The sequence below is a fragment of the Magallana gigas genome, chromosome 4 (genome assembly GCF_963853765.1).
Source record: "Magallana gigas chromosome 4, xbMagGiga1.1, whole genome shotgun sequence".
Classification (NCBI taxonomy): Eukaryota; Metazoa; Mollusca; class Bivalvia; order Ostreida; family Ostreidae; genus Magallana; species Magallana gigas.
The window spans coordinates 15,288,831-15,313,373 of NC_088856.1; the positions used below are offsets into that span (position 1 = coordinate 15,288,831).

The window sequence follows — 24,543 nt, forward strand, 5'->3', positions numbered from 1 at the left end:
GTCGTCCACTGTAAATGTTTGTTGGTCTTATTTATTTGATACAGTTTTATTTAAAGGATGTATGATTTGTTAAAACATCGATATATTGATTCTTTTGTTCATTGAACCTGTGATCTTCTTTACAGAAAAAAGTAAGTTATGTATAGAAAATTCACACTACAGTTAAACACTTGCACCTGCAGGACAGGATTCATACCGATGACTATGTATATCAAAAGCTCGAAAGTAAAGCTTATTCTTTTTAATAGGATAGGGGTTGATTTCATTTTTATGGATGTCGTTTTTAGATATATAGTCGTGTAATTAATTTAATTAGACAAAAAAAACACAATCACGTTAGACTAAATATGTTTCTTTAAAAATGAATTGATACACGAGAAAAAAAATTCTGGGACGACGAGAAAGTAAAATGAGTCTTCACTTTGTGTATTTCTTAAAATTATTTTTTTATATAGTATCTAGCTAGAAAAAAAGAAAAGAAATAAGTTTCAAAAACCTCTTTTTTAGCACAAAATAAATCAATCTAAAAATTGTTTATTCCAACAATTAAACTAGCATCTGGTCCGACAAACCAGACCACCGCTGCTTCTCGATGCCGAACTTTGTACGACTCCCAGCTGATCCCCCGGATGTACATAGAGGACCACAATCTGACCGGGGATATCATCCAGGGGCTAAATCCCGGGGAGTCGGCCTGGATTGATGGGAAAACACAAAACATAGGCTGCTTTCAAGGTACTCATCATAAACGTGACAAAAACGCAAACTAACATCTTATTTAATTAAACATAAAACAATTACCTTTTTTTCATTTTCAGAAAAATGTCTAAGGATTAAAATGATGCTTTAACAAAGCTACACGAACCTGCCTTTCATTTGTGGTGATTTCTTTGATATATTTAGTAACAAATGCATTTACATTTATAAGTACATATCCACATAATGGATGCTAGTTTGTCCAAAGGATACGTTGTAATTTACTTGCATCATTTACATCCTGTTGAAATAGTACATTTTTTTAAAGTTGAGGGTTGATTGTTCAAACAGGTTCTTGAAGGTGACAAAGGTCTGTAGTAGAAAAATGAAGGATTTTGGATAAGACAATAATCACGCAACAAACTTTTTCTATTTAATCATTACATTATACACGTTGGATTGTAATTGTCTCCTACAAAAAGACCACATGAAAAATATGAAACATTTTTTTGCATACAGTAAATCCAAAAGGTATTGTGGACATATTTCCATCAAAAGTTCTATACCAGGATTCGGTGAGATTATGTAATGCAGAAAAATTCAGCATAGAATTCATACATTCTGCACTGGATGTATACGAACTAAAGTTGCGAATTGCAAAACTGGTCTCAAACCCAATTTTCTGGATTCCAAACGTCAAAACAACTGACAACTCAGGTATTTCGCTCGTTGAAGAAATAATAATCTTTTTTAAGTCCTTACTAGAACATTTTCATTTCAAATGAATATAGATGAGCTTGCAATAATTGATGGCAGTATTTTTATAAAAATGTACTTTTTAAAACTACTTTTAAGACACCCTCTGTACTTTCGTCACCACCGGGGAACACTCATTGGATACGTTCACTGGGAACTGTAGCATTCATCAGATGGGCATCTGTATCAACAATTCATGTAAAAAATTAAAATGTTTCATGGCTTCAAATACAGGTTGATACTATGGTGTATTTTTTTTTACTGGGATTCAAAAAACAATTATCATATATACTTAACGATGTTGGTTATCGTGAATGTTTTAGATACATGTAGAGGTGACTCCTCCCCCTTACATATATTTAAAAAAATAGATTATGTTTATATATATATATATATATATATATATATATATATATATATATATATATATATATATATATATATATATATATATATATATATATACAAAAACTGCCAAAACGCCATTACTTTATAACTGTTTTTCCCCATGAATTAGATATACCTGACTACCAATTAACATCGATGCTCGAGATGACTTTAAACAACACTACAACAAATGCTGACCAATCTAACTCTGCTATTGAAGCGAATCTTACTACTGATACACAATCTAACGGTAAGTGATTTTGGATGAAGGAACAACGAGAATGAACATTATAAAACAGTCATTTTTAGACAGAAAAATAGTTTTATATATTAAGTGAAAATGGTTTTGACATTTTTTTTGTCACAAAAACTTCTGTATTTTTTAGTAAGTTTGTCAATTGAGAAAGGGGGCACTTATTCAAATATCACGCTTTAAAAATACTTGTCGATAACAATAAAATATTTTGATATAAGGTGTACACATGTAAATGGTTTATTCTCAGTGTCAGTATTCATTATCCAAGAATAACATTTTGTCTCGATTTCAGTGCCTTATCGTGATTTGGGCATCTATCTGGCTGTGTTGGTGTCAGTGCTTTCGCTGGTTGTTATAGCTATTCTACTGTTGAAAAAGTATGTGAACAGAGCACTTGCAGATTTTGTGTGTATCGTATTTCTTACAAATAAAAAAAAAATATAGTTAAAAAACTACAAGATAATGTCCGTCTTAAAAAATAATATACTGCTCTGAATGTTATATTATCTATTATTTTATGTTAACTTTAAATACATCTGTAGCTACATACATATTTAAAGCAAGTTGTAACAATTTGTACATCTATTTTCTGTAATTTATTTTTCTTCAGAATGAAGCCAAAGAATAAATCTCGTAAAGAGTAACTTGAAATACATCTGTAGCTACATACATATTTAAAGCAAGTTGTAACAATTTGCACATCTATTTTCTGTAATTTATTTTCTTCAGAATGAAGCCAAAGAATAAATCTCGTAAAGAGTTCAAAGGTACAAAAGGTAAATTTACCAGTAATTGAAAAGACTTTTTATCTGGTAGTACTGTAATGTAACCAAAATGATGAACCATCTTCCCATGTATACACAGCTCTACATAAGTTTGTATACAAATAATATTTAGATTTTTAAGTCTATTTGTATACATCAATATATGATAACACTAGAGAAAATTTGAAACATATTTATGAAATAAGGTATCATTTTTGGATGTATATCGGGATATAGATACGGGCTGGTCACGTGATCAAATCCTATAAAGCCCGAAGTGATAAACTGATATAAGATTGTTGAATAGAGCCTTATATGAAAATAAGGCCTGCATTAAACTATAAGCAATCTAATAATGTTGCCAGAGAATAAGATAATATTAATATATTATCAGTTTGTTATTCAATGTGCTGTGACTACTTTTTCAGAGGCATCGTTGATGTTGACGATCAAGATGGAGGAAAACAATCCTGGTTAACATATATTAAAGGTTGATCGAACAACAAAAAGAGGAATGAAAAACTGTATATTAAGTACATTTGTGTATAATATAATATAACATGGTATTTTGTTTACATCTAATACATACGGTAAAAAGGCACAATTTTAATCTAAAAAGACTACATTATTCATACAAATAAACAAATACATCTTTTTTAAAAATTATTTTCATTATTCACACGAATTAAATTCGTGGACTAAGCTAGTAATCTAAAATGGCTAAATGGTTTTATTGTTAACTTTTTCTAACATTTGTCTTGCATTTTTTGAATACTTTTTAATATTCATGTAAATACTCCAATCTAATTTTTATAATTGTTTGAAAAATATATTGTTATTGGCATGTTAAACTTTTTGTATTTTAATTAATTGTTAAATTTATAGTTTTGTTTTGTTTTTTGTAATAAAGATATATAGAAACTTTAATCATTTTGAATCTTTTTATGACCTATAATTGAACGACACAAACATACTCAATATGTAAAATACAATAAAGAAGCCTTTACGCATTCAATTAATGCATAAATGTATCCCTAACGAGGAATAATAATTCAGTTATCTACCCCCTCCCCCCATTCTAGCTCCGTAAAAATTACAAAACACACACACAGATATATATATATATATATATATATATATATATATATATATATATATATATATATATATATATATATATATATATATATATATATATATATATTTATATATATATATATATAAGCACAAACATTGCAATAACTCTCAAACTGACATATACCTGCCCAAAGTGAATTATAAAGATATACATAAAGCACAGAGAAATTCACCTTATTTAATTAAAGCCCCACCTCCGCCCCGGCCGGGGTTTGAACTCACGACCTCAGGAACCAATTCTCCTAGCAGTGAGCGGCCACCGCGCCAACCACTAGGCCATCTAGGCAAGACATAACACATTATTTTTTGAAACAATGATAAAAAAAACCGCGCTAACCACTAGGCCATTATGTCTTGGCATTTCTTGGGCACTTTTCCTCTTTCCATATGTGGTCAAAGATGCGTTTCAGTTCTTTACTGGTCTGGTCAAGGTATGCCTTTAACCTTTCCATTTCTTAGCATCCTCAATGCAGCTTCTGTTTCCTGTGTAGTTGGTGTTTCTTTTGAAATACCTAGGTAATCTACCTAGCTCTTCAGATTCATCCTCTGGTGGTGACTCTGTGGTGTCCTTGTTGAGCACTTCCTAAAAGTGTTCCCTCCATCTAGCAAGTATATAACTTCTTTATTCTTCAGAAGTTTCCCATCATTGCTCTTCACTGCCACTGTTTGTCTATTACTCTTTCTTGTCAGCTGTTTTACGGTGTTGTACAGCTCCTTCTGTCTTAATTCCGTTTTCCGCTGCTTTCTGTGCTACTTCGACTTTTCTGCCATCCACTTCCGTTTGCCCTTTCTTACACTTTTCTTGACTGTTTTGTCTTTATCTCGGTGGTATATATCTCCCGTCAATCTGGTCTTGACTCTTTCTGATCATATGCTGTTTATCTTTGTCTTAATATTTTCCATTTAATCTATCAGATTTCATGTATTTTCGCTGATCCATGGCTTGTTATTGCCTTTCCTGGAGCTTATTTAATACTTCCTCAGCTTATTTCAAATATGTCATCTTTTGCTGTTCCCAACTTTTCTCGATATTTTCAGCCTCGTCTCTGTTTTCCTCTTCTTTTTTTCACACAGTCATTATACTTTGCATTTATATCTTTGTTCTTGAGGCGCCTCCACATTCAGTCTTGGTTTTACCTTCAGCTTGTTCCTGTTCGTGTATGTGCTGAGGCGTAGCCTAATTCTGGTCTTCACCAAGAAGCGGTCACTGCATGCAGGCACCCGCTTCAATCTAAGCTTTGCTTGTATTATTGACACTCTCCTTTCTTCATTCTGATTAAACTTAATTCGTGAGATTTTCACCTCAATCACATGTGAGTATTTTTTTTTTTACAAGCATAGTATGAAGGGTTAAAAACCCCACGAATGATGAGTTGAAAAAGTCTTTAATACAGTTTGTAAAAAAAAATTTCGACAAGAAACGGATGTAACAATAAAATGCTTTCTTTGGGGCATGGAGATTGCAAAAAAAAAACAACAACAACAAAAACCCCTTAACCAACGTTAACGGTTGCTGTAACTGTTTTCTGATTGCTACCTTTTGACCAGCATGACATGAATCACATGCACAGAACGCATTTTATTGTTTAGGCCTATATTTACATCTCTCTTTTCACAAGTTAATCAATTTGTCGTAAAAATGATTCAGATAACTTGAATAAATATTGTTAAATAAAGGTAAAGAAACAAATTCTCGTATATCAGTTCGTCAGTACAGTATGTTAAATGGTTGCCACTCCATGTTATTGAGTGAAAGTAGTTATATAATACATGGTTGGTTACACGCTCTAAAAGATGCGTCCAATACATTGGGTGGAGAGAGAGAGAGAGAGAGAGAGAGAGAGAGAGAGAGAGAGATTTTAAATTTGATCATTTACAGGCATTTTTAAAATGGTTGTCTTGAAATTTTAATTTTAGAATGAATTAATATTTTAATTTTAGAATGAATTAATATTTGCCTTTTTTGGAGGATGTTTTGCCATCAACACGTGCAATTAATTAAATGTTTTACTTCTGGGGGGGTTTTTCTGAATGAAATCCATTGAAAAGATTGTCTAAATATTTTAAGAGTTTTCCTAGCACAATTGTTTGACTTTGAAAGAAAGGAAGTAAATTATCGTTTTAGTTTTAATCCCAATGCATACTATAATCTATCCCAAATTTAATGATTCCATCACTTTTTGATGATTTTTAATAAAAATACACATACCTGTGCAAGAAATGCAGTTGAAATGGATTAAATGGAATATATCCAAAATATCTTCATTGAACAATTATCATTTTTTACTCAAATTTCAAGATTTATAATGGGAAATGTTTACATCTTTTCTCTATTCGGAAGTATTCGGAATACCTCGCGCAATTTGTCAACGTTATCATCCGGTCTTATTAATGGCTGATGCAATACAAAATCCCCGTAGACTTTCTATTTTTGGTTGTGTATTGAAACCTGAAGCATAGAGGGTGCGTTTCAAAACAGATCTGGACATTTGTCATATTAGTGGATAAAATGTGTGCATGGTATACTCAACTTGTCTTATACATGGGGAAATCAAACAATAAATTATGTAGTTATAACTTGCTTAGTTAAAGAAATATTACAAAATCAATTTATACAAGATTGGAGAAGTATAGTAGATAACGCTCAAAAATGTATTAATTATAGAATGTTTAAAACAAATTTCAATTTAGAAAAGTACTTGTCTTGTTAATTTTACCTACAGATCTACGGATCACGTTTACAAAATTACAAACATTTAATCATCGATTCCCATAGAAACAGGTAGATGGCATAATATTGAAAAAAACTTAAGAAAATGTACAATGTGTGACTCTAATAGTATTGGGGATGGATTTCATTATATTTTAGAATGTACACATTTTGTAAACGATAGAAAAATGATTTTGTCCAAGATATATAATGAAAACCCAAATATTATAAAATTTAACGAGCTCATGAATACTTTTAATATAGAAAAACTAAAAAACTTGTTAAGATTTATAGAAGTCTGTTCTTCCGGAAACCAACTTTAACAACCTATTGTATTATAAAACCTAACTTTTTTAATTATTATTACTCCTACTGTACATGTGACCCTTGACTGTTTTTGTGTACATTTTTATATACTGATTTTGAACCTCAAATACCAGTGGACTGGTCTTGATCATGAGTGAATAAAGAATTGAGAATTGAATTGACAATTGAATTGACAATAAAAACGATATTAGGCGAGCTATTCTGCGATGTATACTTGTCTGCGACACTGTTTGAATTAAGATTTACAAGCATTCTCTCCATTTCAGATTTCGCAGACTTCTCTGAAACAAAGTGAAATCAGCGGGGGCATTTTAATATTTTGTCTGTACAAAGTGCTTTTCACATATATACTGTAATATTAATTATAAATATTTCTCTTTTTGAGAATCAACTCGTGTATGTCATTTTAACAATGCCCCAAAAATATGGAAACAAAGGCATCAAATTTGACGATCTTTATCTATGTTTGTTACATGTTTAATTTGCTTATTTGCTTCAATAAGCTTAAATAACTTTGTATGTGGATTCGTCTGAAGTCTATCTGGAATAGCTGCAAAACTTTAACTATATCTGGATGTTCAAAATGTTATGTTCTCTTTTGTTAAAATTATAAGAAATCAAGAATTGTAGAAAATTATTAACTAATTCTACTTCAAACATTTAAAGACGATGAAAGGAAGTATTGAAGAAAAAAATTAATGCAAAACAAAATTTGACGTTCGTAACGTCGTGACGTTTACGACCAGCTACGTCAAAGTCGTGATAACATGTCTAAAAAAAATGTCATAAAATGCTTAAAACTCACAAGATCTTGAATATCTTTGTATATTTGTATTTAAAAAGAGTTGAGTAATCGGAAATGAGAAAAAAGTGAGTTTGTGAAATTTTGACCTTAAGGGCCCTTTTCTGGTGACGGCAGTCTTTTACATTTACAAGTGAGAGACTGTATCTACACGCCCCGTTTATAGATTGGTCGAAACCTACAGCGACCTAAGAATAAGAACAGACTGCACGAAATTATCATGGTGATGTCAGACTCAAATTTCTATAGGAGACAGTTTTGCTGTTCGTTTTACTAGCGTATTGATGTTCATTAAAAGTAATTTAGCTAATTTTACTTACATTTTACATTCAATAAATCAATTTGTGAAAAGAAAGATGTAAATATAAACAACACGGGTTTATGTATTTTTATGCAGTGTCGCCACCTTCATATCCCGAATGAATTACCCAAGAATTCATTCTTTTGTTTAATGAACAGCAGTTGAAAAGTGATCAATATATTTGTCACATTAATTGTAAAGTTTTCATTAATTGTTTTATCGGCACCATACAATACCAAAATGCGCGTATATTTTGTACTATATAACCCATAACAAATGACGCCAAATTAAGCCCCCCCCCCCCCCAAGGGTTTGCTTATTTACATATATTTACATTTTCCAGTGTCTTCGCCTGTGATAACACTACGAATCGATTTGTACTATATAACCCATAATACAACTGACGCCAAATCGAGGCGCCAGCGGGGTTTGCTTATCTATCATTTAAATATATGATGGTACGGTGGATTTAAATTATATAAATATAAGTAATAAGGATTCATTCTCTGAATATTATGAGGTGATAATTTCGGTCGGGGTGTGATCAAATCTATCATAAAGCCCTTCGGGCTCCTTAAATAAAAATGGTAAAGAACAAACATATGAAAATAATATAATTGTTTAAATCTGCGAGAATTGGTTATAAAGTTCTGTAAAGCAGTAAAAATTCTTAGTGTAATCAGTATATGGATAGTTCAACATTTTAATTTAAGTGTTGAATTGTGTGAACTGTATAACAAATACACAATTCATTCAGTACTTAGACTTCGTAAAATAACGTTTACACCAAATACTATACCAAATGCACTATTTGCAATGGGACAGTAATAAATGGTTTCATGCATTGATCAATTACTGTCTCTTTTTCACCGTGTAATAAAAAAAATTCACCATTTAATTTTCCATTGTCACATTTAATGTATTTTCCCAACCAGATGAAATGTTCTGCACACCAACCAATGTATTGGACGCATCTTTTAGAGCGTGTAACCAACCATGTGTTATATAATTTTCACTCAATAACAAGGAGTGGCAACCACTTAACATACTATACTGACCAACTGATATACGAGAACACCATATAAATGTAATGGTGACCAAATGGTTTTACGCTATGACTCATTGCCTCATTCTTCTAACCGTATAATATAAATAAAGCACAGCTTTGTCATTATTACATTGTACCACCATTTAAAGCTGAACACCGCTCGTAAATAGGCACTGTCCGCCATATTTCTCTTTCATCACTGCTGTCCCTACAACCCCTATATAAGGGACAGACCTCTAAACAGTTCAAAGTACTTTGCTGTAGAGGTCTCACCTATGTGGACGTACATCTCGCCTCGCTGTGTTATTCTGTCGCGATGAAATTATCAAATTTTACGCACTTTTTTAAAGCCAGGAGAATATCAAATCAAATAATTTGGTCAATGCATTATTTACAAACAGAGTATGCACATAGAATAAGAATAAATGCATAAAATTGAAAGACCACGAAAGGAATACTACACGTCGGCCACGAGTTTCAGGTGTGCAATCGGGTGTATCGGAATCGAAGGGTTTATATACCAGGTATCTGTGTGACGGTGCCTATTTACGAGCGGTGTTCAGCTTTAACGTGCTTTTGAAACCATGTAAAATAGCTGTAAGCAGTTTAATGTATCTGAGGCACTTTTAGATATGTGTTTCCCACCATAAGTTATATACTATTCACCATATAACAAAGGCTGGTGACCATTTAACAGAAACGACACTTTATTTTTTAATATTCTCAACATGTATTACGACGTACCATAGCTTAAGGCAGCAATGGCGTTCCATAATATCAGGTAACAATAGTTACTCGGGCATAATTCCAACTGCGCATTTACATTACTGTATTTTTTTTATGGAATGTGTTGCACGGAAGTCGATTTTAAAGTGATATTTGGATATACTACTTCTGCAATGTTTTCGCACCTGCGCATAATATCAATGACAGTAGTACTGGCGTATTCAGAAGGTATCGTTTACTATCGCATCTGTTTTATGGATCTGGTTTATGCGTCTTCAATCAGTATGTTACAGTTGGCAAATTTTTTAAAAGACACTTTTCAACCTGCGACGAGACGGTCTCGAACTCGCGATACATTGAACCCTTAGTGTTAAAAGCCTGCCGCGCAACCAAATGCGCTACCGAGTACCGTATTTTTTGCCCCTTTAATATCAAGATAACAAAACAAAAATGAAAATACAAATTGCATGGTCTATTGAAATAATACAAGAGAGTCACTCAAACTTTATTAAATACATTTCATTTAGATAGCTGAGCATAAATTAACGATACTGTTTTTGGCGCAATTGCTTATAATTAGCGCAAGAGGCCCGGATCCAGAAATGAATGTAATTCCAATCTCTTGTCATTTGGTTTGGTTTTATCTATCTATCTATCTATCTATCTATCTATCTATCTATCTATAAGCAATTGAAAAAAATCTTTTCTCCGCAACCTTCGGCACAAAGACTGAAACTTGTGTGCATCCTCAGGTATACTGTGAATTCAAAGTTGTTCAAATCATGATCTCGGGGTTAGGATGCAGCCAACATGGGTGTTTGGATTTTCACAAAGTGATAGATAAAGAAAAGTTTTTAAAAACCCGTTCTCAAAAACTATATTGCCATAATGGGCTAAAACTTGCAACTGTGTAACATACCCTCAGTTAGTGTAGTCTGTATATCTCCGGGGGTAGGATGGGGCCACAATCCGGAGGTTCGGGGTGGGTGAATTTTACCATAAGAAGCAAAACAGAAAAAAGATATGTCTGCACAAAAACTGAAAAATAACCCCAAGAAACAAAAGGGTATTAATGTTTTACGTAAGAATACATGGCGAAAAATTTTGAAAACCTGCGCGTGTTTTGTTTGTAAACGATCTACTCTGATAAATTGTCCAGGCAGATCCAGATATTCGGTATAATAAATACCCGAAAGCAGATTTGATTAGGGTGAATGCTATTGTTGCTCAGCGCCAGCGGCCAGCGCGCTAGGTTCCGTTCGTCATCGAAAGCAAGATTTCTGTCTTGCCTAGATGGCCGAGTCAGTGGTCGCTCACTGCTAGGAGAATGGGTTCCAGAGGTCGTGAGTTCAAGCCTCGGTAGGGGCTGGGGTGGAGCTCCAACAAAAGTGAATTCCCATGTGCTTTATATATATCTATATCATTCACTATGGGCAGGTATATGTCAATTTGAGAGTTATTGCAAACATATATATATATATATATATATATATATAGAGAGAGAGAGAGAGAGAGAGAGAGAGAGAGAGAGAGAGTACATGTTCTGACATTTGGTATTCCCTCGATTATCATCATGCATTAATTTGTATACATGCTACCGGTCTTTCCCATTTAATCCGAGGCAAAGAAACGTATCAAAATAATTTGCGAAAATTAAATAATCATAATATTTTGAGATATCTAAAATCCCTTAATAGACCGTATACTTTGAATTTTATGCAATTTGCAAATATACGTTATTTTATTAATTGGTCTTGTTTCAAAGCCTCAGGTCCGATAAACCAGACCACCGCTGCTTCTCAATGCCGAACTCTGTACGACTCCCAGCTGATCCCCCGGATGTACATAGAGGACCACAATCTAACCGGGGATATCATCCAGGAGCTAAATCCGGGGGAGTCGGCCTGGATTGATGGGAAAACACAAAACATAGGCTGTTATCAAGGTATTCCCTAAACATATTTAATTAATGTGGCAGATATAATAAATATACATTGACAAGTTTTTAAAATATATTCCATATTTTTTTTTCAGAAAAGTGTCTGAAGATTAAAAGGATACTCCAACGAAAAGACAGGAAACTGCCTTACATTTGTGGTATTTTCTTTTATTAAATGTATCAAGAAAACATATCCTTGGATATGTGAAAATTCCAGAGACCACCTTACAATTTACATGTACCTAATTTAAATATTAAACCGATATTAAAGTTTTACTGATTCTCTAATACTGCCGCGATATTTACTATATCACTCTAAAATGACTTTGTTTGTGTTTGTGCATATGTCATATTGCAAGTTGATGGGTGTAGAGAGACAAATTTAGACAGTTTTTAATTAAAGTAAATTCAAAATTTCAATACGAGTCGACTTACGAGAGTGTTTTACATGTATACAGTGTATCGATATGTGTCTCAAAGTGTATACTATACACTTTGAGAAATCATCGTATATTATATACGCGAATTCAAATAGCTTTTTATTTTGCGTGTAACCTTCTTGTCTGCAGTGAATTCGAAGAGTATTGAAGTATACACGGGATACGTCCTGTACAAAGAGTCGGAGAAACTGTGTGATGAAGACAAATTCAGCATGAGGTATATGCTTGATGTCAATGAACTGATACAGAGAATAGATCAGCTTCATTTACAGTTGTCAAACCAAACATTTTGGATTCCAAAAGTCAAACTGTCTGAGAATTCAGGTATTTTGCTTGTTGAAAACCGTAATCTTTTCAGGGCATTAAAGAATTGTATTATTTTCTTATTAGTCTATACTCGAAATACTAGTTTTATATGTAAAATATATAATAGAAGTGTTACGGACTTTATCTTTTATAAACAATAAAAGATTTTTATTATCAATGTAAATGTGATTATCGCCCTTTAATTGTGTATTTTGTGAAATTGTATAGATGTCGCTTTATATTTGTCACGTGATCATTGTCTATATAAATGTTGATTATCATGATATTTGATTATTCTTTGCTTTGCTTGGTTCTGGATAAGAGCTCAAGTTTCCTGAATAAGGAACAAATGAAGTCCTGAATAAGGCATGGTCGATTAGCCTGAATAAGGCTGCGACTATTCAGTTTACAACTGCTTAGCCTGAATAAGGCATCAGCTATTATTATTTTTGTTTACATATGATTCAATCCTGTGCTGACGCATTTTTGCTGTTTTCAAATTGATAGACTTCCAATAAATCCATAAACACAGAAACGTGTTTTACTTCAAGCAAAACGAACCCCGTAACAAATTGGTGGCAGCTGCGGGATTGGAAACTATCAAAATAAAATGGCGTCAGGCGGCGAAGACGAAAAGTACCTGAATAGAGAAAACGTCACAAAACGACATTTAAGTAGGCAGCATGTACGCGACTCTGGTATTGGAGATATGACAAGTGCTAAGTCATTAGAAGAGGAAAGCCCTCCAAAGATGTCGTGGGATTACGAAAATTATTATTTTAATGGCGAGGAAACGACAGAAGGTTCATTTACGGATATGCGTTTGCCAAGAGATAAGCGTTCGCAAGGGACGGCGAATGGCTTGCGTACGCCGGGAATTAGACATACGCCAAGAGATATGAGTCCGGATGGAGGTCGTACGCCAGTAGTGGCGGGAATAGGATTAAGACAAACGCCTGAGGTGAAAATCTATCCTCCAAGCAACACCAATGAAAGAGTACATGCTGTAGAAAAGAAATCAATACATATGTTGCAAAACGATCTAGCGGCGACGCTAGAAGACGTTATTCGTTTACAAGAAGAAGTCATGAAGATGACAAATGCTCAAAACTCAGAAAAACAAAAAGAAAAGCGCATACAGGAAAAAGCAGACATTCCAGATGCTGGAGGAAGACGGCAGCCATGCACCGAAGGGTTAAAACATACGGAAGAATTTCGAAGGCCAAGAATTACCCCGTCAACCTTTGATGGCTTGACACCATGGATGGACTTCAAGGTTCATTTTGAATACTGCACAGAACTAAACGAATGGAACGAGAAACAAAAATGTCTATTCCTCGCAGTAAGTCTCCGCGGCGCAGCACAGCAAGTTCTGAGTAATTTAAGTGTAGAAAAGAAGACAGACTACAATGAGTTAGTCAGTGCCTTGGAAAAACGCTTTGCACCGCCAAATATTGAGGAACTTTACAAGTCTGAACTGAGGATAAGGCAGAGAAAACCTGGTGAATCGCTGTTGGAACTAGGACAGGCGATTAGACGGTTGGTTACCCTTGCGTACCCTAAAGCACCAGAAGAAGTTCTCGATACACTATCTAAAGACAGTTTCTTAAACTCGTTGACAGAATCTGAAGTTCGTCTTAAACTTCTGCGCGCCCGACCGGTTTCCTTTGACGAAACATTACAGATTGCTGTGGAACTCGATGCTTGCATGAAAGCTGAAGAAAAGAGAACAGGAAAATGGAGTAAGGTGATTCGAGAGGTTGATACAGAAACCTTTTGTAAACAAGATGATGGCAGAGATGCAGAAATCAAGGAACTAAAGACTGAAATTCAGCAATTAAAGCAGCTAATGCAAGCGCAAACGCATTGGAAGGGAAGAGGAAATCATAGCAGAGGTTCCAGACAGACAACAAGAGATGACATCATTTGTTTTAACTGCAATCAAAAAGGACACATTAGCCGCAAATGTCCGCAACGAGTGGCACCAGAGAAGACAAATGATGGAAGCCAGCCTAAGAAGAATGATGAAGAGTGCACACGACCTACTCGCCAGGTACGGAGTGGATGCTTAACATCAATTGACTCCGGATTATATATTCCAACAATTGTTAACGGAAAAGATGCCAATTTCATAGTCGACTCCGGAGCTTCAGTAACAATAGTATCTTACGAAACATATGATGCTATGCCATCAACAAATCAACCGATCTTACGACCGGCATACTTAGGACTCACCTTAGCAGATGGTAAAACATTGGAGACCAAAGGATCAGCAGTGTTTGAATTTAGAGTAGGACGAAAGTTGATCAAACACGAAGCGGTTGTTGCAGCAATAAGAGGACCTGGTATTCTAGGGCTTGATTTCATGGCAAAATATGCATTGTTGCAGAGTGTCTATCCAAGAAACATCAGTCATACCAGGCAGAAGCGAGCGTATCATCTTTGGTCAAGTGCTACCTTTGGAATGCAAAAGGCCACTTCCATTATATGGAATCGTAGAACCATGCCAGAATTTCAGCCAGAAGACAAAGTCGATGATGTGTAGATCAATTGTATCCACAGATCATAGCAATTCTGTTCCTTTGAGGCTGATGAATCTCCATGAAGATCCCTTAGTAATATATAAAGGAACCATTGCCGGAATATTTGAGCCAATCAGAACCACACTACCTGCAGACAGCGGCGAGTCGACAGAAAATACAAATCTACCTGACCACATTCAAACTCTATTGGACAATACTGATGGTCTTTCACCAGAACAAAGAAAACAAGCAAGTTCATTTCTGCTTAAGCATGTAAATCTTTTTGCTGAGAAGGGTGCTGACCAAGGACATACAAATTTGATTAAACATAAAATCGACACCGGAGATGCAAAGCCAATACGCCAACAACCAAGACGCGTACCTTTTCATCTTAAGAAAGAGATTGACACTCAGATCGACAATATGCTGTCCAACAATATTATCAGGCCGTCTTCAAGTCCATGGGCAAGCCCAATCGTACTAGTACGGAAGAAGGATGGATCTCTAAGATTCTGTATTGACTTCAGGAGGCTCAACAATGTGACAGTAAAGGATGCCTACCCGTTGCCAAGAATCGATGAATCGTTAGATGCGCTAGGCGGTTCAAGATGGTTTTCCACTTTGGATATGATGAGCGGTTATTGGCAAATAGAGGTTGATGAGAGTGACAAACAAAAGACTGCCTTTACGTCACATAAAGGACTGTTCGAGTTCAATGTTATGCCTTTTGGCTTATGCAATGCGGCAGGAACGTTCGAACGACTTATGCAGACCGTCTGCGCTGGCCTGAGATGGGACATATGTTTGATCTACCTCGACGATATCATTGTATTCAGTTCTACATTTGAGCAACACCTAGAAAGACTTGAATCAATATTTAACAGACTTCAAAATGCAGGACTTCGTCTAAGAAGTAAGAAATGCAGTCTGTTCAAACATAGAGTCTCGTATCTTGGCCATGTCATTACAGAAAATGGAGTTGAAACAGATCCACAAAAAGTAAAGTGCATAAGATCATGGCCAACGCCAACCAATGTGAGTGACCTACGCAGTTTTCTGGGTTTATGCTCTTACTATAGGAGGTTTGTGAAGGGATTTGCCGCTATTGCCAATCCTTTGCATGGCCTTACGCAGAAAGACAAGAAATTTGATTGGAATGCCGATTGTGAAACAGCTTTCCAAGACCTGAAAAGATTGCTGGTTACATCACCTGTTCTTGCATTGCCGGACTTCTCAAAACAATTTGTCTTAGACACGGATGCATCTGGTAGCGGTATCGGTGCAGTGTTAAGTCAAATTCAGGATGGTGCTGAACAAGTCATTTCCTATGGAAGTAGGTCTTTAACCAAAGCAGAAAGAAGATACAGCATTACAAGAAAAGAACTTTTAGCAGTTGTACATTTTATAAAGACATACAGACCCTATCTTTATGGCAGGCGTTTCGTTTTGCGCACTGATCATAGTGCCTTGAAGTGGATGATGAGCTTCAAAGAACCGGAAGGACAATTAGCCCGATGGCTGGATACATTATCGGAGTATGACTTTGAGATTCGTCACAGAGCAGGGAGAATACACGGCAATGCTGACGCACTATCGAGGATTGATCATGACGCCGGTATATGGAGCAAATCAGAGAGAAAACCAGTAGCAGCCATCACCATTGCAACGCATTCTAAAGATTTGCAAAAGCAACAATCAGACGATCCAGAGATTGCTGAAGTGATAGAGTGGCTAAGAAACGCACATAGGCCAAGTTGGGACAAAATATCCACACGCAGCACAATTTAAAAGCGTACTGGGCTCAGTTTGACCAGTTAACAGTAAGAGACAATATATTGTACCGGAAATGGTTTACAAAGAAAGGAAAAGTGGAGAAAGAACAAGTTGCGGTACCAAATTCCATGAGGTCAATCATTCAAAAGCAATGCCATGATGCACCATCAGGAGGACATCTTGGTAGGCATAAGACCCTTACAAAAATAAAGCAGAGCTTCTACTGGCCAGGCATGGACAAAGATGTAAGAAGATGGTGTGCATCCTGTCCTGATTGCGCAAAAAGAAAGAAATACGGTAAATCTCCACGTGCGCCTATGCAAGTTACCGGAGCAGGGGACCCAGGAGAAAGAGTTGCGATGGACATTTTAGGTCCCGTTCCTTCATCAAACAGAGGGAACAAATACATTTTGGTAATTCAAGACTATTTCACAAAATGGGCTGAAGCTATTCCAATACCGGACATGGAGGCCAAGACGGTAGCGCAAGCTTTCATAGACAATTACGTTACCAAATATGGCGCACCTAGAACTCTCCATACTGACCAAGGACGCCAGTTCGAATCAAGATTATTCAAACAACTGTGCGATATACTGAGAATCAACAAGACTCGCACGACCCCCTACCATCCGCAATCTGATGGCATGGTGGAGCGCATGAACCGCACACTTGAAAATATGTTGTCAATGTACGTCGATTCAAATCAAAAGAACTGGGATGAAAACCTTCAGCTGGTATGCATGGCATATAGATCTGCAGAGCACGAGAGTTCCGGATTTACGCCTAACTATTTAACTTTTGGACGGGAGGTTGTTCTGCCAGTAGAGTTAGTAGCAGGTTTACCCGCTCACCAGAAGAGATCAGCAGAAGAATATATCAATGAACTAGAAGATACATTGGCAGTAGCGCATGAAATAGCAAGAAATAATTTGTCAGACGCTTTAAAACGGCAAAAACTGAGATACGACTCAAGACTGTCCTGGAAGAAATTTGACATTGGCAGTAAGGTTTGGCTGTATACACCAAAGAGAACCAAAGGCATCTCACCAAAGTTTCAGAAGTGGTGGACAGGGCCGTATACGGTGCTGAAGAAATTCAGTGATGTCACATATCAAATTGGAAAAGACAAGAATCGATTGGTAGTCCATGTTGATAGGTTAAAGACTTGTATTTGTCGTGAAAAAACAAGTGAAAGTAGCGACAAGAAAAATAATGGTAAAGAAGTTCATTTTAAAGAAGACACAAATGACCCTCCGTATGTTTCAGACTTAATTATTGACCCTGTTGCGGTTCCATACACTGATGACGATGCAGAGACCTTCAGTGTTGCCGGCGCTACAGATTCAAAAGATCAAAGGTTTCATCGCGGAGCAGACGGTTTGAAGATTTTCAATTGTATCACTTGTCGGGAGTAGCCGAGACATCAAAGAGAGAGCCGCTCAATCCAAACATCATTGCTTGTGACTGTCATTTGCAAACTTGCAATCATATGGCCAGGACAAAAAATACAGCGCGTAAAGTATCTGCAATGCATAAGTGTCCGCTATGTATAGAAATTTTCCAGAGCCCTGGAGAAGTGATAGACCATGTTGGACGTAAACACGACAAAAGGTTAAGGTGTGAGTACTGTGACTACACAACTGAAAGATCTGCAGACATCAAGAGACATTGCGAACGCCGCCATCCTTCGCACGCCGATGTAGAGAGACCCAAGCCAAGGATAGATGAAGATTGTACTACCCGGCGCCGCACTCAACCTATGCCTGTATTCAACCCTAAGAAGGACAAGCCGGCTGCGACCGGATCATTGCGCGACAAGAAAACAACACTGACAGTTTGATGTCCGTTATATCCACGGATGTTGTTCCCCCTGTAGATCAACATAAAACTTCTGTTGCGCCGCGATGCGATCAAACCGCCAGAAACGTTGGATGCCAGACGGATGCTGTTAACCAGTGTAAGGATGCCGCCGTACAGTGCAATACGGAAATCGCGAGCCGTTGTGATGTTACCACCCAGTGCAATGGAGTTATCGTTCGTAAACGACGCGTATCTGAAACCGAGTGGACGGAGTTTCAGTGACAATTTAGTGAATAGTGAACATTTTATTTGACTTTGTTTACGCGATTCGGGACGAATCTACAAGAGGCGTGGGTTATGTTACGGACTTTATCTTTTATAAACAATAAAAGATTTTTATTATCAATGTAAATGTGATTATCGCCCTTTAATTGTGTATTTTGTGAAATTGTATAGATGTCGCTTTATATTTGTCACGTGATCATTGTCTATATAAATGTTGATTATCATGATATTTGATTATTCTTTGCTTTGCTTGGTTCTGGATAAGAGCTCAAGTTTCCTGAATAAGGAACAAATGAAGTCCTGAATAAGGCATGGTCGATTAGCCTGAATAAGGCTGCGACTATTCAGTTTACAACTGCTTAGCCTGAATAAGGCATCAGCTATTATTATTTTTGTTTACATATGATTCAATCCTGTGCTGACGCATTTTTGCTGTTTTCAAATTGATAGACTTCCAATAAATCCATAAACACAGAAACGTGTTTTACTTCAAGCAAAACGAACCCCGTAACAGAAGTTATTTCATTTAATTGACTTTCAAGTAATAAAAGTAAATAATCACCATTATTTTTTAGACACCCTCTGCACTTTTGTCACCACCAAAGAAAACTCACTGGATACGTTCACTGGGGACTGTAGCATTCATCAGCTGGGCATCTGTATCAACAATTCATGTAAGTAAACTACTGTTTCAAAAACCGACTAGTAATAGTAATTTAAGGATTATAAAATCAACTACCACAAAGCATACACAATCTTTTTGTTATCCCCTTCCTCTTCCTCAGCACCCCCCCCCCCCCTTCACTTTTCACCCGCAAAAATGTGTAAAGCAGCGCATGTATTTAAACAATGAAAAGCTTTCTTTGGGGATTTAACCGGTATATGAAGGTGGGAATATTGCAGAAAAAATACATAACCTGCTTTAGCGAGTTGTGTATTTTTTTTCTGCAATAATCGCTACTTTCATAACTAGCTTATAGGTCGCTGTAGGTTTCGACCAATCGAAAACGGGGCGTGTAGATTTCAGTCCGGCTGTTTCTATAGATCTATTAACTATAAGTTTCCGTAAGAAATAAAGGGATTCATACCGGTAGATGTAAATATAACTTTATATTTTCCTGTCCCATCAGATATACCTGATTACCAGTTAACATTGATGCTTGAGATGACTTCGATGAATAATACAACAGACGGAGACCAATCAAATTCTTCTGTTGAACCGACCCTAATTATTTGTGGAGGTAAGTAATTTGAGTTAAATAACAGTGCATGTATGTAGTATTTTGAACAAAATTAATTGTAACATATCAAACAAGAGTTTTTAAACAAAAATATTATATAAGTGATTATAAAAACATTTCTACACTGTCGTATATGTAATTTGATAAACGAGAAAACCATTTTATACAGTACCATGGATTAAAAAAAAATAGCTCTAAAACTTGACATCAACTTGAAGATATTTTCATCTTGAGATAATTTTTTTAACAGTTGACTTTTTACACCAATAGTATGTTATGTACATTGGATGTAAATTGTTTGTTACAGTGGATTTTTCGGGGCTTATTTGGATCGCGGTCTCTTTTTTAACGATGTTGCTGTTGTTGTCATTGTCTATCATACTGTGGAAGAAAAGGTTCGTAAACAGCAAAAAGCTTTTAATTCTATAGTATATTTTTACTAATAATTGAACAAAGTTATATCTAGTCAGTTATTTATTTAGTTCTGTACGTATCGTATGGCACAAATAAAAATAAAAAGGATATAAACATTGTATTGCAAATCTGATAATGTCCTTCATCATATGAATTTACATGCCCATATACCGGTATACATGTACTTCCTTATTTTATTTTCAATATAAACATTCAAGTACTGTAGTTGCACGTATTGGTAACAAGTTGTGACACCTACCATATCTCTTTTCTTAATTTTTTTTCTTTAGATCGGCATCAATGAGGAAAAAGAATAAATTGCTTGAAAATGAAAAACACTTAGAAAAACAATTCATTTGAAAAACTATCTGGATCATACACATGCAGTACTTTTAGTATTACCAGAGTGATCTGTTTTCAATGCATGGCCTTTGTTGAAACAAGCTTTTTTTAAAGGCATCAATTTTTTATACGAATACAAAATTAATACCCTTTGAATCAGTGATCATGGAAAATTTGCAATATTTTATAAAAATATACGTCGAAATAAAACGTGAGGAAAACTTTGTAAATATTAATATAAAATTAAATTAACTACATTGTATATATAATAATGAAACCCTCACAGGTTTTTTGTTGTTGATTTTTTTGATATTGTTATTTTTTATTGTTGTTGTTAATATCGTTTTATTTTTAAAACATTAACAAAATTGAATTATTTTTACATTTTATTTTGGTATTATCGATCCTTTCATCCATTAATTGCATACTTGTAGGCAGGTCACGAAACTTGTTAGATATACTTTTTGTATTTATACAGTTGTTATTCTATTTCATTACTATTGTCACAGCCATTTGTCCTCCCGGTGTTATGTTTACATTCAAAATTGTGTTGATATGATTATAGTTATGTGCTTTAATTATCAAGTATTTATAACCATTTTAACAGGAGCTTGGACTTTGGGTAGTTGTGTCAAACAGCACTATGACGTAGACCTGTTTATTTCATTTCTGGCCACTCAGCCATGGCTCTTTGAAATCAACAGGATCTGTCTGGCTTTTGAGCTAAGACTATGCAATCTGTGTATATTTCCTTTGAAACCAGTGTCATATTTAACTTGTTTTGGCGCAAGAAAAAAATTATTCATATTATATATATATATATCCCAAACGTGTTCTTATACTTTTTATAGTGACTGAGTAGTAATTTCAAGATTTATTCTTAATATATTTTGTACGAATTTACTTTGCATTACAGTGCAAACGACTCAGTTCTTAAGCACCTATCAAAATGAAAAGAACCTACACTACTATAGTACTTCTTTAAAGAAAAAAAAAACTATTTTAACAAGCACTTCGACTGATTTTAAAGAGCCATGGATGTCGTGGCCAACAATGAATTCGAAATATACAGATCTAAGTCACGTTGCTGCTTGACATAAATACCCAAGTTCAAGCTCTTGTTATAATGGTTTTTAAGGTAAAAGTAGATTGTCATAGTACGTTTAAGAAATTTCAAAACATCATATGGTAAACGTAAATTACAACTTTTAACCCTAATTGCTTGAGAAATTCTGCAACTAAAGTCTTCAAATACCTCCACTCAAAAGTCTAACTTTCACTGCACAGTCAGTCGTGGTTGTCTAATATTAAAATTTGCATGGGTTTTTTTATTTATTGTTTCGAGATGCATTTTCTTGGATTCTTTTGTATACGTTGGTGTGTGAATTGTTTTGTTTTTCAATTTCTTTGATTTTTTTTTTTGTTCCAAAATACATGTAGCTCTGATTTTATGTATACAAGAGGGAAAAAACCAAAAACCAAAAACAAACAAAAAACAAACAAAACAAAACCAACCAAAAAACAAAAACAAAACCAAAAAAACAAAAAACCCAGTGGCGTCGGAAGCAAATTGAAAGTGGGGGCTAGACTTATCAAAATTCTAGCGCCCCCCCCCCCCTCCCGGTTCCGACGCTTATGACAACATATACACAACCAAACAAATTTAAATTAAATCCGAAAAAAAAAATCTACGCTGGCTGTGATCCTTTATAGTTATCGTTCTGTAAGTCCACTTACAATTATAATGGCTGGGGATTAAAACCAATACTATAGGAATAAGTACATTTACCGCCGTAATTGTTGAAAAATATGCTTCTAGGGGCTGTCGCCTCCTGACCCCCTGCTTACAATATTTTATCCCTAGCTACTCGCCACTGGACTCCTAAAAATGTTATTCTTCAAGCCCGAAGTTAGATTATTTTTTATTCTAAATTTATTTTTGATGTAATATATTGTAAATATTTGGGTGTAATTGTATCATGAATTTTTATTGTAATGAACATATATAATTGTGCCGGAGTAATTTGATTTTTAACAGTTGTATGGAATTGATTATCCAACTATTATTTGGAATAGAAATGACCTTTTTTTTAATTTGTTTTATTTTTTATTTAGACGACAGTTTTTCCCGAGTTTTGTTTGTAATCAAAAAATAAAGGAGTTTAACAACATAATTTTTGTGTTACAAATTTTATGTCAAAAGAAGTTAATTTTATATATTGAATCCAGTAACTATATGTGTGTATATAATATATGTTTGTATACTTTAGTGTTTGAATTTCCAGTATCGATAATTAAAAATCTAAAATTCTTATCATCGTGATGATTACATGAACCAAGGAATTCCCAGAAATATAAGACAACACATGTTCGAACGCAACACTTTTTTCTGTGTAGTCTCTGTATATTTTTTCATAAATGTGTGATTTGTCCGCAAAAAGGGGGACGCTCCCTTTGATTCCCTAAGGTGTCAGTGCACTTGCACTTTTTTGCTTGAATCACGTTTTGTAAAGTTCGTCAGGAAATCTCTATTTCTCATGTCTTACAAAATAAGATAAGGTATACACGTCATATATGATCCCTCCTTATTTTGTGTTGAAGTGTTGAAATGTGAATGTATTCGAATTATACCTACTTAACTTCAACTTTTACTTTTTGTTCAATAACTCTATGCTCTACGGGATATTTACTGATTTTTTTAAATGTATTTTTGATTCTTGATAATCTTTGGAATCGATCTTTGTAAAATTAAACATTATTTTTCTATAAATAATTATTCGTAATATGCTTGTATATTTAGTTGATCATTATTTTGTTCTTTGTTATAAAAATAATAAACTCTTGAAACTTCAACATCTTTTAAATTGTCTTAAAAAAAATGAACGACGCATGCAAACATGTATAAAAAATGATTACTGCAAGCACAAAATTTTGAATCCAAAGACATGAACAACTTGCTCCTCATGCAGCCTCTTCCTTACATGTACACAAATCAACACAGAGGTACCAACAGTAGGTATCCGTTTGACTTTTTCGATTTTTCAGTGAACTATCCAAGCTTGTGGATCTCATCTCTAAGACATCTTATTAACTAGTAAGGTGACTTTAAAATGTTAATTGAAAGCAATGACAACGTTCATCATATAGACAATCATGCATCTTCTTTTATAAAGTGGCGATATTGAACAAAATGTCTTTATGACAGTTGCGCAGCGCTCAACCAAGATCCACACAAACGGTTTTTGTTTTTTTTGTTTTTTTCTAAAAGAGAAATCGATGTCATTTACGTACATCTCAATGTTCAACTGTTCAAAGTGTAAGTTTACTAGCTGTAATAAAATTGACATTATACAAGCTGAATTTTACATCATAACATTGAATGATACGTGCCTATACCACAATACTGACTCCGATGATACGATAAGAACCAATGAGACGCGATAAAGGTGACAATAGATATGGGGTGTGATGATATGTGTCATAGCAATATCGTGTGCATGCACAGAACCGACTTAGAAGTTACCCGAGTAGAATGCATTTGAGTGGAATGTATTATATATAAAACGAATTT

At 34.9% G+C, this 24,543-nt stretch overlaps 2 protein-coding genes across 2 annotated transcripts; both read left to right on the forward strand.

Moving 5' to 3' along the window:
- Window positions 1-798: 798 nt before the first annotated feature.
- On the forward strand, window positions 799-3,667 carry LOC117683005 (uncharacterized). Its single transcript, XM_066081436.1, has 7 exons — window positions 799-881; window positions 1,216-1,413; window positions 1,552-1,650; window positions 1,970-2,089; window positions 2,388-2,472; window positions 2,825-2,871; window positions 3,288-3,667. Exons 3-7 carry the CDS (start codon window positions 1,626-1,628, stop codon window positions 3,335-3,337), a joined length of 327 nt encoding a protein of 108 aa, XP_065937508.1. The 5' UTR covers window positions 799-881; window positions 1,216-1,413; window positions 1,552-1,625; the 3' UTR covers window positions 3,338-3,667.
- A 6,340-nt stretch (window positions 3,668-10,007) lies between these two features.
- Window positions 10,008-23,400, forward strand: LOC105328771 (uncharacterized). The gene is made up of 8 exons (XM_034451708.2): window positions 10,008-10,138; window positions 11,676-11,855; window positions 11,945-12,007; window positions 12,419-12,613; window positions 19,551-19,649; window positions 20,106-20,216; window positions 20,524-20,611; window positions 20,921-23,400. Exons 1-8 carry the CDS (start codon window positions 10,030-10,032, stop codon window positions 20,988-20,990), a joined length of 915 nt encoding a protein of 304 aa, XP_034307599.2. The 5' UTR covers window positions 10,008-10,029; the 3' UTR covers window positions 20,991-23,400.
- The last annotated feature ends 1,143 nt before the right edge of the window (window positions 23,401-24,543 follow it).